Source organism: Mobula birostris, chromosome 19, assembly GCF_030028105.1.
Source record: "Mobula birostris isolate sMobBir1 chromosome 19, sMobBir1.hap1, whole genome shotgun sequence".
In the NCBI taxonomy this organism is placed as follows: domain Eukaryota; kingdom Metazoa; phylum Chordata; class Chondrichthyes; order Myliobatiformes; family Myliobatidae; genus Mobula; species Mobula birostris.
Window position 1 is genome coordinate 60006871 of NC_092388.1, and position 18885 is coordinate 60025755.

At 37.7% G+C, this 18885-nt stretch overlaps 1 protein-coding gene across 9 annotated transcripts in view; it reads right to left on the reverse strand.

Moving 5' to 3' along the window:
- Nucleotides 1-897: 897 nt before the first annotated feature.
- Nucleotides 898-18885, reverse strand: part of prpf4bb (pre-mRNA processing factor 4Bb) — an 84378-nt gene continuing 66390 nt past the window's right edge. For 2 of the 9 annotated variants that reach the window (XM_072283691.1, XM_072283682.1), the window contains exons 11-16: nucleotides 14987-15140; nucleotides 13953-14067; nucleotides 12282-12433; nucleotides 8829-8915; nucleotides 4378-6744; nucleotides 2825-4070 (exon numbers count right to left, since the gene is read on the reverse strand). In XM_072283691.1, the coding sequence (XP_072139792.1) occupies nucleotides 6541-6744; nucleotides 8829-8915; nucleotides 12282-12433; nucleotides 13953-14067; nucleotides 14987-15140 (712 nt within the window). In that variant the 3' untranslated portion in view covers nucleotides 2825-4070; nucleotides 4378-6540. Of the gene's footprint in view, nucleotides 2796-2824; nucleotides 6745-8828; nucleotides 8916-12281; nucleotides 12434-13952; nucleotides 14068-14986; nucleotides 15141-18885 lie in introns of those variants that run through there. The other 7 variants (XM_072283689.1, XM_072283685.1, XM_072283684.1 and 4 more) reach the window with 7 other exon arrangements.

An 18885-nucleotide genomic window follows, 5' to 3' on the forward strand; every position in this document is an offset into this window, starting at 1 on the left:
TTTTACAATGTTGGATTAATGAAAACAGGTCTGAAAATATTTCAATGAAAAGAAGGCAAGGACCAAAGGACAATAGACACCACAGGCATGGCCATTTTGCCCTTATAGCCTCTTACTTGTTAGACTATACCTGATGTGATCTGGTCTCAGCTCTCACTTCCGGTGTTATCCCATAACCCTGGACTCCTCTGTAGAGCAATAGATCTTGGACTTGAGCATTCTCAACAGCTCTCCCTCCACAGCTTTCACATTTCAATAATACCCAGTCTTCTCAGAAGTAATTTCTTAACTCCAAAATTAATGGCAGTCATTTGGGAAACCAAGGCTTTACTCTACCTTACCCAAGAGGAAAAATATTTTCTCAGCCAAGCCCCCCTCAGACCTTTCTTCCCTTCTACCAAATTCTAAAGAGCACATGTCCAACATGCTCAACCTCTTCATCCCAGGAGTCCATCTCAAAATTTATCTGAATTTTCTCCAACTGGCATATAGCTCAAATTGCTGAAAGACTTTTGGCCCACCCCAAAATTATTGGTCTTCTAGTACAACAAGATGCCCGAAAGGGTATGTTGCCAACAGAAACGTTCCAGGATGGAGGAGGACCTGCGGACTATCACACTGAAGCTTGGAACAGCCATTGTAAAGTCTTTGTAGGGAAAGAATACAGTCTGAGGTCTAATTGCCACTAAACATTGAGGGACTGGGTCCTGTGTAAAAGAGTCTCAGGAAGATTTCTATCACCCAAAGGGACCACATGGATGGTAATGGTGCTCTGTATTACCATCCATGTGGTCCCTTTGGGTGATAGAAACACTACCAATATCTAGAGAATGACAAATGGAAAGAAAGCCACACTTCTTTTGTATATATTTTAATGAATAGAATTTATTTTGAAATATAATGAAAATACATGTGCACTGTACAGTTATAATAAGACTTCACTTTTATACCCTACCCCCAAGCTGCAACAACATGTTTATGTTGGAAATACTTGCTCTACCTACACCAATATTTTGTGCTTCACTAGGACCCCGCCCACTACTCCTGTCCCTGACCCCCAACATTATCTGTCCAGTGATGTGTGGTTGCCTTCACTGAAACAATAGTCACTGCCAAGATACTGTCCACACTGGGGGGGGGGGGGGGCGCAGCACAGTAGCAAGGCAGTTAGCATAATGGTATTCCAGCAGCGGTGACCCAGCTTCAATTCCTCCACTGTCTGTAAGGAGTTTGGACATTCTTCCTGTGACCACGCGGGTTTTCTCTGGGTGTTCCAGCCTCCTCCCTCTGCCCAAGACATTTAGGTCAGTAGGTTAATTGGTCACATGGGCATAATTGGGTGGCACAAGGTCATTGGCCTGGAAGGACATGGTACCATGCTGTATCTCTAAATAAATAATTCTCAGAGGACTTAGATCACACAAAAGCATGTTCACTCCTGCCATGGATTACCAAGACAGAGAGAGCACAAACTGCCTGGCTCCCAATTTTAGTGTCTGTCAATTGAAAATTGGCCTTCCATTGGAGCTATACTGTTCTATGTTCTATTGCTGGGATCTCCTTTAGGATGCAATCTTCAATGGACATGCAGTACCTTGGACTTTTCTGGCCAGAATACTGGGTAAATATGGAAACTGGGTTCTTATATAATGGATACAGGAGGGTTGGCAAACTCCACAACATATCCCCAACATGCCTTCCCTTAGAAAAGAGCCATTTGGTCCAAGCTAGCTCAGATGGCAACATTAATCCTCATCTTTCCGCTGTAACCCATTCTGATATGTCCATTCAATTATTCCCGATTCTCCCTGTTACACTTGGGGCAATTTACAATGGCCAATGAAGCAGTCTTTAGGATGTGGGAGGTAACTGGAGCAGCCAAAGGAAACAGAAAACAGCTAAGGTTAGGATTGACCTTGCCAGGTCACTGGGTTGGTGAACTGCAGCAGTAATATGCCTCTATGCCATCTGCAGTTTAGGCAACAGACTACCTTTGCTTGACCTGTGCGATAGTGAAGGGCTTGCATGCTGGCTGCACGGCTCCATCCCAGGAGCTAATGCACCTCAAATAACATTTTAGGTCAGAAATATTAAAAGGAACATGACAGCTTGTTAGAAGTCATGTTTTGGCTACAATCCTGTTCTCCCTAGGCCTGCAAAGGTGTGAAGATCAAAGTACTTTTGTGAAATGACCACCCTTGCAGACATGAATCTTTCAATCATTTTCTCATTCCCCAGATGCTGTCTGAATTGCTGAGTTTTCCCAACATTTTCTATTTTACTTCATACAAAGGCCATACTTGTTCTCACTTGTTCAAGTAGTCTAGGAGAGACTTGACAGCCTCCACTGCAACCATGTGACAAAATTAAAGCCAACCAGGTGCAGCGGGCAGGTATCAATGAACTCCAAACTGCAGCCCTCATGAGAGACTTGCCCTCACTTTCAACCCACCCCCTCAAGACTCTGGTTAGTATTGCATCACCTTCACTGGCTGCAGCTCCAAAGCTTCTGGAGACTGAGGCTGAATCAATCTCAAAGATAGGAGGGTTCATTTAATAATTAACCTTTCCATTTTAAGGTGCAGTGGTGGCACTTTATCAGAATGGATACAGAAAGGGGTGTCAAAAAGGGAAGTGAGGTGCAGCAACAAAGCTCAGGAACCTCTGATCTGACTGAAAGCCACAAATAGTGCATGGAGCAGTCTCAACATTCAGAACAAAGGCAGAAATCCAAAGCAGATTTGACATGTTTATATCAGCAACCAGGAGCTATATCCAACCTTCATTCAATGAATCTGCAAATGAAACATTCATTCATACTAAATTATTTTAATAGAAGGGATTTAATGAAAGCATATTTTAAAAGTAACAAAGTATATTTACATATTACATGATGAACTGCATCCTTTAGTGGTATCATCACTACTGTTCAGTATTTATGGGTTTCTTTAATTGTTTAAGGATGATTACCAACAATTAGTAATTGGCAAAAATCTAACATATATACAATATTTCAATAAACATACAATACAAATATACTCTCAGGTATAAATGTATTGAAAAATAATTGTGTGAAACCATCTTCACTTTCATTCAACACTGAAGAACTCTGATGTCAGTAACTCATGTCGATGCTAAGACAATGAATCATCAATCGTAGGTGGAGGCAATTTACAAAGTGGTCCCCACCTATGGAATAAAACACAGGATAAGAGTAGTTTAACTTGATTCAAACAAGGAAAAAAATCTTATTTATGAATTGCCTCTCAATTTTCAATTTTTACTAATTGTTTACTAGTTCCTCTCCAATAAAACCATAGTGCAGTACAATATTAAATCAGGGAAATGAGGATTCAGATCTGAATATTGACAATAAGATAGAGACCATAAGATATAGAAGCAGAATTAGACCATTTGGCCCATCACTGCTTACTATTATGGTACCTGTGACACTCATGCAGAATAATTGAGTTACAGATTATTAGTCATAGTAATTTCACTGTTTAATAAAGTTTTCATATTTAACCTCAATATACTCTACCAAAAGAATGCAATGAGAATAAACCAAGATTTACCATTAAAATTGCATTGCAGACTTCAAATTGGACATAGTTAAAGATTTTAACACCTTGCTACATTTCAAGAAAGTAGTTTATTTCACTATAAAGAGATCATCTGACAAAAGGGTGAGATTTTAACTTTGGTCTTGGAATCACAAAGACTTCATAAAAATTTAAATGTTGTGTACTTCGATCTTACAAAGTAACAATGATAGTTGAATCCTACACTATTAAATAGACCACCCAAAATTATGAATTAGCAGACAGTTCATTTGAAACTGTAATCAAGTTATAAAACTTTCACTTGAGAGTAAAATTCAAAAGATACTGGTCCCTGCCATGTGAGATTTAGTAGCGAAGTTTTTAAGGCCACCATGTAATTGAAAAATCCCAAGCAAACAGTGATATTCCAGTTACTTAAAGTCACTGCAAGTGATGTCTTTATGGGACAGAAACCTTAATTCAGTCTTCACGCTCTTGCAATATGCATCGTCTCCCTTCAGGTTGCACCTAAGAGACAGAGAACAAGTAAAGAAACACCTTGATCCCTTAAATTTTGCTGTGCTGTCTTTAAAAATAAAAGCCTGTGAAAGAATTTGCCATAAAAGGAATTTAAATAATTTTGAGAAAATGCCTCAAGCCTAAAATGCTCGAAACTTAATTTAAATCTTTACATACATCACAAATGAAGCAAAGCAAAGAATCCTTAGAAGTGTCACTACTCAAAGTGTTTTATTTTCTTAAAAGGTAACAGTTGCAAGAAATGCACTTTTCATCTGGTTTGAAATGCTTATCTAGGCATGCTGTCAGGAATGACCTTGTGGAGAGATGAAGGAGAAGGTGTCTCATTCAGAGCAGGCCCATGGACCAGGTGACGTGGCCTGTTGCCCTCCAGCATAGCAACATAACGTGCTTTCCTTTCTCTCTCAGCACCATTGAAGGAAGTAAGAAAACAGTACAAATCATTAGTTATTTTGCAGAACAGAGAAACCGGATCAGACTTCCATACAGCTTTGTGAACTGTGCTGACCTTTCACTGAAATTATTGAGACAGTTCTAATAAATAATGTCACTTTTTAAAAAGGTACTTTTGCAATTAGCTAGATCATTACCTAAACTGATGCTGAGCACAGACATTAGGAAACTAATCAACTACTCCTTCGCACAAATTGTTTTTGCCAGTTTTTATTTCTTTAGTGAAAGGCTTACAGCAACTAAAGGCAATTTACGTGAGTGCACTGATATGTGAATTGATAATCTTATTTTTTGCATTACTTTGTACAAAAGATTGCTGGATAAAAATGTCATGTTTACATAGAAAATGGTTCCCATTAAACATTCCATACCAAGATAACAGGGATAGCAAAATAAAGTTTAAAAGAAATGAGATCAGCTCAACAAGTCACCACTGTAGTTGTACAGAGGTCTGACTGAATCCAGGGCTTTTGTGAAGCAGCTGTAATAACATCTGCTAATACTTTAGTCATCGATATAGATCTGAAACATTTACCAAGACTCTCTGGTATTATGCATAAGTAACTTTAGATGGAGGAAAAACTCGCAGCTACCTGACAAGATGCCCCAACTTACCTTCAAATATAAGCAAAGGCATTGTGCAATATAATTTAATTCCTTCTCCAAAGGATAACTGGCAAATGGAAACTGCGTTGGGGGGGGGGGGGGGGTGGAGGAAGTGAGGGATGTGGGAGCTCGTGGTGTTGGGGAGGGGGCAGCTGTTTAAGGATTCTCTTCCATTGTGAACTCAAATAGTACCTTATGTTAGTGAAGGGACTTAGTACAGAACTATAATTCAAATTCATCAGAACTCATCTTAAGAAGAAAAAAATATAAAATCCAAATTAAATGTACAAAAGAAAGGTAAAGAAGCAATTACCGCTTTAAAAAGCAGCTGCTTTGCTCAAGAGTGGAAGGTTATGTTTGCCTGTATTGAGAGACAACATGATCACAAATAATGAAACCAATGCACATAACGCAGCAATGGATATTCTTACTGTAAAACAATTTCTTAATTTTAATTTTTTTAAAAAATTCAGCCAAGTCTCATATTTTAGACATCTACAAAGAAATATAAAACCCCAATCTTTTTCCATTTTAATGACTAAATGAAACTGCTTCTGTTTATTAATGGACTATAGGTACAGATTTACTAAGAAACAGAATTTTTTGGCATTGACAAATTTCTACCACAATCTATAACAACTTCAAATGGTAGTAAACAGTACACTGAAGGTGCTAGACTCATCAAGCTTCCGCGCTCTGAACTCTATCAACTGGCATAGTTCCAGCAGTACATTAGCAAATTCACAAGCTACTTAAAATCTTATCACAGTCACCAGCGAGCAAGGCATTCTGCCATGATGCTATTACTTCTCATTTATCAGCTCTGCCTATCTTTGACAATGAATGCTAATATACCAGTAATGTTGATGGTTTAGCTTACCTTCAGTGTACTGAAAGTGGTACACAACCTGCTTTAAATGATGTGACCATCCCTGCGAGCAGGCACAGGTAGGGACAGACCCCTTCGGCACTGAGTACACCAAGGGCATGCTGGCCTGCGTACACACACCTAGGAAAATGTGAATATAAACATCATTTTACCTCGGCCATTGTCACAGAGACAAGGATGGGCTAAGCCTGCACAAAAACAAAGATATATCTTGCAGATTTGGAGTTAGTCTTCCACAAAATACCATTGTTTATAAGATTTTAAAATAATTTTAATAAACGGTTTGTGTGCAGTCTTAGCAGTTAAACTACAGTGAAAGAATGAAAACAATTTGGAAAAAACAAATCAATATATTTACAGTGACTCATATTCCTGTGAGAAGTAACATTTTTCTTTTAATTTAACTTCATGCATATTTCACGGTAAACATCATGTTTCACACATACTAAAATACTTTTCTCTGACTTTTCCAGTCTTTGTTTAATTGCTCAAACCCGTTAAATGCTCTGATTAAATCTTCTCCTGAATGAACGGATGCTGCAGTGCCTGGTTAATGCTGACACGCTTGGCTGGGTCTAGCATGAGAATCTGCTCGAGCAAGTCTTTCAGCTGGTGAACCTTTTTACGCTGATCTTCTGGCAAACGCTGACAACCAATCATGTCAGCTAACAGGTCCTTAGTAGAATTAATAGTGCTCATAACAGTGACTTTCTCCTAAATAAACAAAAACAAAACAAAAAAAAAATTAGCTTCTGCCCAAATATACTTTGATGTGAAACATCTAGAACTCAGCCCTCTTCATCAGTCAGTATTGTGATCATACTGAAACCAATAGCTTTGCTGAGTGCAATAACAATCAAGTCTGTAGCTTTGTAAGATATATCAACCTGGACAAAAATAATTTCCTGATCAGAGTGATGTCCTTGGAATATTATAGGATCTCTACAATTGGTACTCTCATTGTGTTTACACCACAAAGCTACAAGCATTTTGTGACGAAAATAGTACGATATGTTTATAGTTTATGTTCTGTAACCCTACGTTAGTCATTGGTTTTATAATCAGACACAAATTTCAGCAAATCCTTAGGATAAGTTAAAAAAAAAAACAAGATTTTATTTATTTTTTTCCAGTGTCTGGGCATCATTTGCATTGAACATCCATTTCTAATTGCCCACTTATAAATAAGCTAATTTTCACAGTACTGAGGAGAAAATCCAAAAGAATGATCTCACTGTTTTAGAAAAAAAAGTGCTGTATTTTTGGAAGTGCAATTTTTGATGAGATATTGAACTGTAAAAAAACTTTTCAAAGAATTGTTCTGGTGAATGTTCACCAGTCAATTAACAAAGCTGGACAAACTAACTGATCACATTATTTTTTTATATACATAAGAACATTATACATGAATCATAATTATATTTATCTGCTATCGTGCTGAAATATTGAGGACATAAATGACGACGTATAATTTGAAAAGCTTCTTTGTACATTCTCTGGGGCTTTGTTGGTGTAATACTAAAATGGGTGCCACAGTAGTGTAGCAGTTAGCGTGAGTTCAGAGTTCATTTCTGGTGTCACCTGTAAGGAGTCTGTATGTACTCCCTGTGGAATGTGTGGGTTTTCTCCGGGTACTCTGGGTTCCTCTCACAGTCCAGTTAGTAGGTTAACTGGTTATTACAAATTGTCCCGTAATTAGGCTAGGGTTAAATTGAGGATTGCAGGGCAGTGCACCTTGAAGGGCCGGAAGGATCTGTTCCACTCTGCATCTCTAAATAAAATAAAATTTAAATAAAGCATGTTGTTTTCTTTTCTATGTCTATTATTGCATTCAGCATTTTAAATTTTATTGTATCTGAGGGCTCATGTACAACTTAAAACACACATCATCTTATATCTAATGTTCACCATTTTGATTTCTGTATAGTATTATGTGATAAAGGAAAATCATTAGTACTTCAATTTCTTTTAAAATTTATTCCTTTTATGTTTCTGACAATGATGTGCTATTTGAAGTAATGCAGACTGTCATGAAGATCCCCAGTACATGAATCGGATTTGTGGAGTGAATAATGGAAAATTGCAGTATCTCATTTATCAAGATACTAGGATATAAGTTCTTAATTGAAGGTAGCAGCAGTACTAATCCAAACGTGCAATGATCGAACAAGGATTGCAATAAAATACTGACCTCATAGCAGCTAGAGTTTCTGAAGTTTTATTTTCAGATGAGACAATTTAAATCATTGGCAACCTAAATGGTGTTTCTGCCATTATCCAATTGATATTTCTAGAGACTTGGAAAGAGTCTAACCCACATGACTGGAACATGGAGAAATGCAAGTGTTGGCAAAATGTTTCAAGATACAAAGCACTGTCCTAACTAATGTCTTCCCTCGCACTTTGCAGAACTCCTACAGTTGTGTAAAATGGTAACAAAGGTAAAATCTCAAGGTTACCCTCCTCGCTGTAAGAAGGCATCTGTTCTTTGTTTAATATCTTTATACGCAGCCACTGATGCCAAATTTCAAAACAAAATTCAGTTGTTCTCTTGTTTCAACTATAATAGAGTTGCTTGTTGCTATCAACACAACTGGAATACTGATCTAAGTGTAAATACTTCTGTAAAAAACAGCAGCAAATAGTCGTGCTTTTGACTAACAATTGGAATAGGAGAGTGTAATCCTAAAACTGATTTTTAAAAAAAAACAATTTCCCTTAAGGTTTTTCAACTGTTTGCCAAGATCAGCTTTTTAAAAAAGTAGAAACCATAAACTTTAGGAAACTAATTCACTTACCCTTTCTGTCACTTTATCCACTTCAATATACATGAAATTCAGATTCTGATCAAAGTGTTGATCCTTGAAGACACCCTTTCTGATCATCTGAAAAGAAATAAATACATTTCACATATCTTCAGAGAAACAGTAATTAATCACTTGATGCAGAATGATTCTTTACAAATTGTAGGGAAGTGCAATGGCTAACACTGAAAAAAGCCAACCCTACCGCCCTCCTACACCCTGTATGGTGTACAAATATGGCCCTTTTAGCAAGCAAAGAGAAAATAACTGCAAATAAACAAAACATTTTACATAATAAAGTTAATTCGTAGCTAAGAATACAAATATTGCTCCAAAGATGTACATGCACAAAAATGCAAAAAGATACAACATCCACAGAATGGGACTTAGTTTTAATAAGACTACCTGAATTATTCAATGACATTACTGAAATGGCAAGGAGCTCATGAGACGAGAAGGATAAAGTAATAATGAAAGGCAACTTGAATAGAGCTTCCACTCTTAGTGGATGCAACTTCATCTCCAGAGACTGTCCTAAATACAAATACATCTACCCACTTTCCACTAGCATTTAAGAACCCAAAATGTTTTTGATGTTAATGAAAAGCTGCTAGGAACAGTTAGTTGGCTTTTTGATTAAAAAAAAACACCAAAAAGACAGATAATTCTAGTCTATGATATGCAACTGTAGTTGATTTCAGTTTTTCAAAAAATGTTTAACCTGAATCCCTGTGGGCCGATTTTGTATTAGCTTAACACACGTCTGGCTGACTCACTTAGATTTAGGCAGGTACAGCCAGCATCCCTTAACTGAATTCCATGAAAATTATCACAGGCTTTCCAAAAATTACAGTACTGTGCAAAAGTCTTAAGCACATATACATAGCTAGGTTGCCTAAGACTTACAGTGCCGTGGTAATTTTTTGTATTGCGCTGTACTGCTGGTGCAAAATAAAACAAATTTCATGGCAATGATGAATGTGAATGATGATAAACCCGATTCTGATATGGGTCTCTATTGTGGACTGAGAGTAGGAAGGGGGTAGGGAGAGGGGAATCATGGTTGGGAAAAGCGGAAGAGAGAGGTAAGGGAGCGGAAAGCACCAGAGAGACATTCTGTAATAATCAGTAAGCTACTTGTTTGAAATCAAATTACCTTGCCTAATGTCTCAGGGCTGGGTGTGTCTGCACCTATGCCACCTTCTGCCCTTGGCATTCTTTCTCTGCCACCTGTCCCACACCGCTCCTCCCGCCATTCCCAAAAACATTTGTTCCGGCCAGATTTACAAACTTGCTCTTCGCCCTACGTTGACAAATACAACTGTGCAAGTCTTTGGGACCCTAGCTATATGTATGTGCCTAAGACAGCCTTTCTCAACCTTTTTGCCCTGAAGGAACCCTTGGAATAATTTCAGGTCCAAGGGAACCCCTGTGTAAAAATTATTACATCTACAGCTCACTATACATTAGCATGATCAGTAAGTTGTAGATACAATAATCCAAAAATAATTGACAATGCTCTTCTGAGTAAAGAATGAATTTTCAGCCAACTTTTCTTGAAAAATAAACAAGTAGCTAAGCTTAGCTTACCTTTCTTGAAATTGATCTTTCTTTCCTTTTTGTAAATTTTAAAAACTCAAAGTCAAACATAACAGATTTCTGTTAAATAACTGGCTTAAGCCAAAATGGGATTTAATTTTTAAAGGTAGGCTTGGTAATTTGATTTAAATAAAAGTTGTAAATTGATTTTAATTAACGCTATTTACAACATGAACATTTATTGACAAGATTGATGCAGCGTGTTGTGACAATGCCAGAATTTTGTTTTACAAGAGAAACAAAACCTTTCATGGAGCCAACCATTGATGGGGCACCATCAGTACAGACGCTAACACAGTTCCCCCAAAACATACCTTTTGTTTCCAGATATGAAGACAAAACATTAAGTATATATTTGCTTGTTTCAGGCAGCTCGTTGCAACAGAAAAAGTTTTCATTTACAAACCTTACAAATGCTACAACACGACATTTATTGGTGAAATCTGTTGACTCATCAACCTGGATAGAGAAGCCGCTGTTTTTCAGTTTATCACACAAAACCTCTTCAGCATCATGTGTCAAGTCATCAACAAGCTAACTTATTGTATTGTTTGAGAGTCAAGCCTTTCCAATTTCTCGTGCAGCACCTTGTCCTAGCATTTACCCACTATAATTTTCCACGCTGACATAATTAGGATTTCGCCTAATGTGTGACTTTTCCCTTTCTGGATAATAACTTCTGCTACTAAATAGCTTACTTCTTGAACCTTTTTACTCGAGTTTATTAACAAAAGCTTTACTCTGTTTTGAGATTCCAATAACCATTTAAAATAATCAGCACTTTTACATGTCATATGGCTGTGATTTGTAGTTAAATGTCTATTCAGTTTTGCTGGAGCCATTGTTGCATTTGTAAGTGGTTTGCCACAGACTAGACAGAACAGAATAGGATAACTTGGATCACCAGTCCATGTAAAACCCACTGATAACCCATTAGCTTTCATTGTAAAGACAGACTTTTTTTGTGTCTGTTGTTGCATAACAAGCAAAAAAACACGCAAAAAGTACAATCACTTCACAGTACAATTCATTTCTAACCTACACAATCCACCTTTTGCAACATTTACAGCAGCAAAGCAGCAGCCCAGCAGTTGAATCATGGAGTGTAAAAATTCCTTCTTTAGAATGAAAATTTCCCTCCAATTTTCTACTACGCCAGTAAAGTTTGTTCGTAAGTCAGGCAGCAGCGACAAGGAGAAGTGTGTGTGTGCGCGCAAGCAAAATTCAGGAGGGATAGGCTGACGTCCACAGGCCAAGTTGGGTGATCCATTCAATGCTCAGAAAACGCACTTCACGCTCATCAGCCTACCGACCTCTCCTTTGGGCAATACAGTTCTCATCAATTATTAGCCTACTGTCCTCCTATCCATGCAATACAGTACTCACCAATGATCAACGGCCTCTCCTATTTCGCGTCAAAAACTGAGAATGGACTCAACCAAATAAACACGGTCCTACTGCGCCCTGCCATACTGGGATGAGAGATCTCAAACGAGAGTGCTAACAGTGCTGCTCGGTCACTGCCCACCACTGCGAGTGCTAGGATCTCGCACTGCACCAAGATAAAAAATGATGTTTATTATTTTAAAATCATAATCTCTCGTGGAACTCCCAGTGACCTCTCGCGGAACTCTAGGGTTCCAGGGAACCCCAGTTGAGAAACCCCAGACTAAGACCTTTGTACTGTGCTGTAGTTAGACACATCAATACTTCGATTTAAAAAAGGCCTCCTCTTGCAATATGAGATAACAAATCAGAGCTCTACCATCACTAAATCTGAATGCCTAATGCAAATGAAAGTTCTCATTATCTAATAAAAGGATATCAAATTCCAAGTTCATTTCCTACCTTATTTGGCATTTTGCCCTTTAAATCCATCATGAGTTTCAGCATGTGATTGTTAGTTTTGCCAGGAAACAAAATTTTTCCTGTGTATAGCTCATAAAGTGTGCAACCAACAGACCACAAGTCGATGGCATAATCATAAATCTTCCCAATAACTAAAAAAAAGCAAAAGGTTTATGCTTGGAGTCACAAACTAAAGTGTTCATTTATTTTATAAGCAACAATGTCTTTACTAAATTGAAACATTAAGTGCTAAAAGTTACAGAAATATATATAAACTGTCAAGCAAATGAAATATGTCAAATTATGGTAATACATTAGAAACAATTTTTGAAATGATTATGATCTGCTGAGCCCATTGGATACATTACAAAAAAACACATTTCTTAGAGGGGGAGAACAAGGATTCATTCACGCTGCACTGACACACTAACAACAGAATAAGCTGAATTTATGGAGCACTATTAACCCAATTACATCCACAGAGGCAAAGTCTTTAGAAGGAAAATTACTGAAAGCTATAAAAGAATTAGCTTGGTGGAGAGCATAAATCATGAAAAAAGTCTTTAGTCTCTTTATTGTGTTGATGTTTGCAGGAGTAAGTGTCAGTGCTGACTTCTAACTGTGAATGGGCTTCAGGGGTGGTCTGCTATTCCTCCATTGAGGCAGTGCAGCCTTCAGGTCAAAATTTACCTTCAGGTCAAAAGCCCAGATGCTAAATGTTTACTAACACTAAAATTATCAAATAAGTGTAATGAATGGTGTGAAAAAACAAAATTACGACAGCAGAATGGATCTTAATGTTACATATGAATAAGATCATGCCTGATCTAGCCATGGACTCATCTCCACCTACCTGCCTTTTCTCCATAACCTTTAATTCCCCTACTATGCAAAAAATCTATCCAACCTTGTCTTAAATATATTTACTGACAGAACCTCCACTGATTTATTGGGCACAAAATTCCACATATTCACCAATCTCTAGGAAAAGTAATTCCTCCTCATCTCCGTCCTAAATATACTCCTGAACATTAAAGCTATGTCCCCTTGTTCTAGTCTCACCTACAGTGGAAACAATTTCCCTGCCTTTATTTTATTTATCGCTTTCATAATTTTATGTTTCTATAAAATCTCCTCTCATTCTTCTAAATTCCAGCAAGTACAGTCCCAGGCAACTCAATTTCTCCTCATACTTTAACCCCCTCATCTCTGGAATCAACTTGATGAACCTCCTCTGCACCGCCTCCAAAGCTAGTGTATCCTTCCTCAAGTAAGGAGACCAGAACTGCACGCAGTATTCCAGGTGCAGCCTCACCAGTACCCTGTATAGTTGCAGCATTATCTCCCTGCTCTTAACTTCAATCCCTCTAGCAATGAAGCCCAACATTCCATTTGCCTTCACCAACACCAAACAAGCTTGATTCTCTAATATTAGCACATCATGGCCATGTGGAGATACAGTTGCTGCTTAGCCACGTAGATGCCTCCGAATGACCAATTACAAAACAGCAAACGAGCAGACTTTGGAAGTTATGCAAAGGTTTACCTCTTGGTCATACCTCAATGGTAATCAAGAGACTCAAACGGATAAAAAAAAGAGTAATTCCAACTAAATTATTGCAATTTCATACACAGAATTTTTTCCCTGAGAAATAAAGATTTAAAACTTACTGATTTCCGGTGCACGGTAAAATCTGCTGACAAGGTATGGAGTGATATCATTATCAGCCACATGTGAAGCTGAACCAAAGTCACAAAGTTTTAGGATTGTTTTGGATTCATTTACCTGTAATACGAAAATAAATTGGAACCGGTGTGCACATTTGTAATTACTTGCTAATGCCCACAGGATCAATTCACATGATTTGGTAATAGCATAAATAATGTCTTTTTAATAAAATAAGTGATATTTCCAACCCCAAGAAAAAGATCAGCTCCAGTGATGCTAATTTCAAAAACATAATTCTAAAGATCTTGTGTTATGGTACTTAAAAAAAAAAATCACAAACCTCAACACATTCTGAATTTAGCACTCAACACTGAAGTTTGCCAGCCTCAAAGAAAGCTGGTGGATCTGATGGTTTTGTTACCCATTTCAATCAAAAGCTCCAGGCCAGTTAATTACTTTAGAAATAAATATACACACAAATCTCTTCGCTTACTGTAGCTACAAAGGACTAGAATAATCTTTCATAAATTTAGTAATATAGAATCATCTACCTAACAACTTAAACTACCTAAAAGACTTCCGCTTCCAATGTTAAAAAAGATTTCCAACTACTTGACTTTATTAGATTGAAGTTTTTATGCCTGCATCATCATCGACCATGTAACAATCAGTCTTTGTACCAACTACCTGGTTTAACAGCTGACTTTCCAAATTTTTATTTAAGACATAATGCCACATTGAAATAAAAGTATTTAAACAATCATAATCTTATGTACAGAATTATACAATGTGCAATGCACTAGAAACACTGCCTGCACCCTGCATCTTTATACCATAGGTGTCTGCTAAATGAAAGTGATTTAAAAGTTAATTTAAAAAGAATTAACTGTGCATCAAAACAGAAAGTGCCCTTTCCAAAGCAAAGTTACATTCCTTACCACTTAACCCAAACTGAACCTCAATTACTGTAATAAAACATCAGGATATCAACATCTCTTTATCCAAGCTATTATTAGGGATGGGGAGTGTAATTTACCAGAATATTGTCAGGTTTGATATCAGCATGTAGGATGTTACATCTCTTCAACAACTTCAGAGCAAGAAACAGCTGCTGACTGTATGACCTTACAGCCTTTATATGAAGGCCGACATCTTTCCCGTATTTTTTCAATACCTCACGCAAATTCATGCTGTAAGATAAAGTAGATCATTTTAGTACTTGAAATTAGATAAAGAATAAAACAGAGGTACTACTCATAAATGTGGTTTTGGTAGTATACAATATATTTTATTAATTTATAAACTTTCTACTTGCTTCAAATTGTACTTGGCGCAGATATTTTTAATATACCAAATGATGCTAATCTAAAGCTAAATTACTAAACCAAAAGCTAAAAATCTGTTCTTTTGTTCCTCCTTTCAAGATGAGCAACTTCACATTTTTCCATGTTATACTCGCTAAATTTTTGCCCACTCACCTATTAATATCTCTACAAGATGCTTGTACCTTCCCGCACAACATACCATTCATTTAGTTCTACATTCTCCATAAATTTGACAACTTCCTTCCATCAAGCTATTGCAAACAGATGCAGTTGCACCACATACCATTGTGGCACCCCAACTCACCTCCTTATTCTATTCACTGCCCGTCAGCCAATCCTCCATCAATATGTTACCTCCAATTCACGGGCACTTACCTTGTGATTCAACCCTTTATGAGGCACTTTGCTGAACAGCTTCTGAAGTCCAAATAGATCTACTGGCTCTTGTCTATCCACTCTGGTAGAGATTTCCTCAATACACTCTATTAAGTTTGTCAGATATGCAGATATAAAAGTAATGAATTCTATCTAGTTTTACAATATTGAAGTTTCTTGGATAACAAACCACAAGGAACCATGACTGGGAGGGCACTGTTCAATCCAGACAATTGCAATAGCTCCAGCATCATGGAATCAATGTCTTGGTATCTGGGATGTCTGGGTCCAGCTAATCAGTTCATAGTACCCATATTGGCTCTTTGAAAAAGCAGTTCTGCTTACTCTGATATCACTGGTTTATTGCAGGTTCTCCATTCTCAGGTTTTTTGGTCTGCTCACTTGAGGGTTCGTGAATGCAGTTTAAGATGGAGGGATTTTTCTTTTTTTGGTGGGTTAGTTAATGGGGAAGTAATTAATCAGGACTTCTCTAAATGGTGTAAAGGAATTGATTATGCCATCTAGTACGAAAAACCTAAACACTTATTAACAATCAACCACAGAATGGTGGCTTGATTTCTATGGAGAAAAAGTGATTTTAATAAAGCATAAACCCATCGTTGATGTTAATCTCCCAATTATGTTAAAGTGATATTTCCTCAAGTCAGCTTCCTTAATTCACCTCAGGTATACATGATGCCAAATGCAGTTGTATGATTATCTGAACCACTTGCATTTGGAAGTTTCTCTAAATGATAGGGCTTGAGTAATTTATTTGTTCAGGCTCTTGTAGACAACCTTTCTGAATACTAAACATCCATTGCATGATAGCCACACAGAATTGAGAATCTTGGATCACTGAAACCTCTTCTGGGGCAACAGCAATCTGTACAAGAGGGCCAGGTTACATCTTAACTGGATGAGAATCAACATCCTGGCTAGGAAATTTATTAGTGCCACTATGGAGGGCTTAAACCAGTTTGGCAGAGGGATGGGAATCAGAACTCCAGTTCAGAAAGTGGAGGGACGAAGTGGAAGGTAAGTGTCACAACCAGCAAGTCCATAAAGGAAGAACAGACCTACAAATCACCTGCAAAATAATAAATATGACAGGACAGATGAGGGTTGAAATGCATTTAATGCTAGGGGTTTTAGGAGAAAGGGTGATAAACTTAAAACATGGACCTATGATGTTGTACAGAGAATTGATTGAGAGGGGAACAGAGCTGCATGTTTAATGTTACAAGGTTACAATGCTTCAACAGAGGAGGTAAAAGGATGGGAGGGGAAGTTGCACTATTAACCGGGGACAATTCATAGCTGCACCCAGAGGGAATATAATAGAAGGCTCAGCCACTGAGTCTATATGGGTAGAACTTAATAAGGAAGATGCAATCACTGATGGGATTATACAACAGACCACCCCAGTAACCACTGGGATACTGAGCAACAGATATGCAGGCAGGTTAGAGAAAGGTATAAAAACAGCAGTTTTTGTGGATGACTTCAACTTACCTAATATAGATTAGGATCTAGGTTTAGACTTGGCAGGAGGGTTTCTTATATCATATGTACGTAGGTAGTCCATCAAGAGGAAGGGTCATATTGGACTTGGTATTGGGAAATGAGCCTCGCCAGTGGGAGAACAGTGACCAGAACTCTAAGTTTTAAGATAACTGTAGATAAGGATACGCATAGACTTGTAGCAGTGTATTAAATTGAGGCAGGACAAATTAAAAGAATATTCAGAAGGAATGACAGAGTTAAGTGGGAGTAGTTGTTCTGGGAAAGTCCACATCTGATATGTGAAGGATTTTTAAAGACCAACTGCACAGAGTATAGGACAGATCTGTTCTAGTAAGGAAGAACAAGGAGGGCAATATAAGGGAACCTTGGATGTTAAGAAAGGTGATGAATTTAGTCAGGAAGAAAAACGACGTATATTAAGACTTAAAAATCTAACAAAGAGCCCCGAGGATTAGCAAGCTAGAAAAGAACTCAAGGAGTGAATTGGGAGACCCAGGAGGGGTGTGAAAAATCCTTAGTAAGTAGGATTAAAGAGAATCCCAAGGCATTCTATACAATAATCAAGAGCAAGAGGATAAATAGAGCGAGAATAAGACCACTTGAGGATAAAAGGAGGGAATGTGTACCTGGAGGCAGAGAATGTACAGTTCTGTTCAAAAGTCTTAGACACACATATATAGCTAGGGTGCTTAAGACTTACGTACAGTACTATATACTGGTTAAAATAGGAAGGTGGTTGGAAAGTAGAAATAAGAGTACTTACCTTTGTATTAACTCAGTAGTATTAGATGTTACTTGGCAACTGGAAAAACATAATATACAGTACTGTGCAAAAGTCTTAAGTACCCTAGCACTATATGCATGTCTCAGACTTTTGCACAGTACTGCAAGACAGGTCCTAAATGAGTACTTTCTATCAGTATTTGGATGTGGAGAATAGGGATATTAGCCTGGAGTGTTCTTGGGGTTGTGGGGCTGCTGAGGCAGTGTGGCTCAAAGTGCCAAAAGAGCCTACTCTGCGCTGTATCGCTAAAAAAATAAAGTTGTCCCATTATTCAATAAGAACATGGGGGGTAATCCTGTGTACTATAGGCTGTTGAGTCACATATGGAAAGGATTCTTATGAACACTGGAAAACCATGGCCTAATTAGGGACAGTCAGCACAGCTTTGTGTGAGCAAGTTGAATTTTTATATCATCCGTGAACTTACTAATCCACCATCCACATTTTCATCCACTTCATTTTTATATTGCCAACAACAGAGACTGCAGTCAGAATAAGTCCACTACTGCCTTCTGAGAACTGCAAGCCAATTTTGAATCCAAACAGTCAATTCACTATGGATTCCATGCATCTTTTTTGAGGAGGTGACAAAAGTGACTAAAGGTAAAGTTGTGGATGTTGTCTACATGAACTTTAGTAAAGCATTTGACAAGGCTCATCCACGATACTATAAAACATACGAGCAGAATTAAGTCATTTGACTCATGGAGCCTGATCCATCATTCCATTTCATATTATGATGACTGCCTCCAAAGGGTTCCTTCACCTTCCGCTCCCTAATCAATTCTGAGCCTCCCTATCCCCTCTGCCTACCTCATTGTCCTTTCAATACAATGTGTATCCTTGGATGTTACGATCCCAACTAAGATCTTCGTTCAGCCAATACTTAGGGATGCCCACAACAACATACCTGCCAATTTCTAA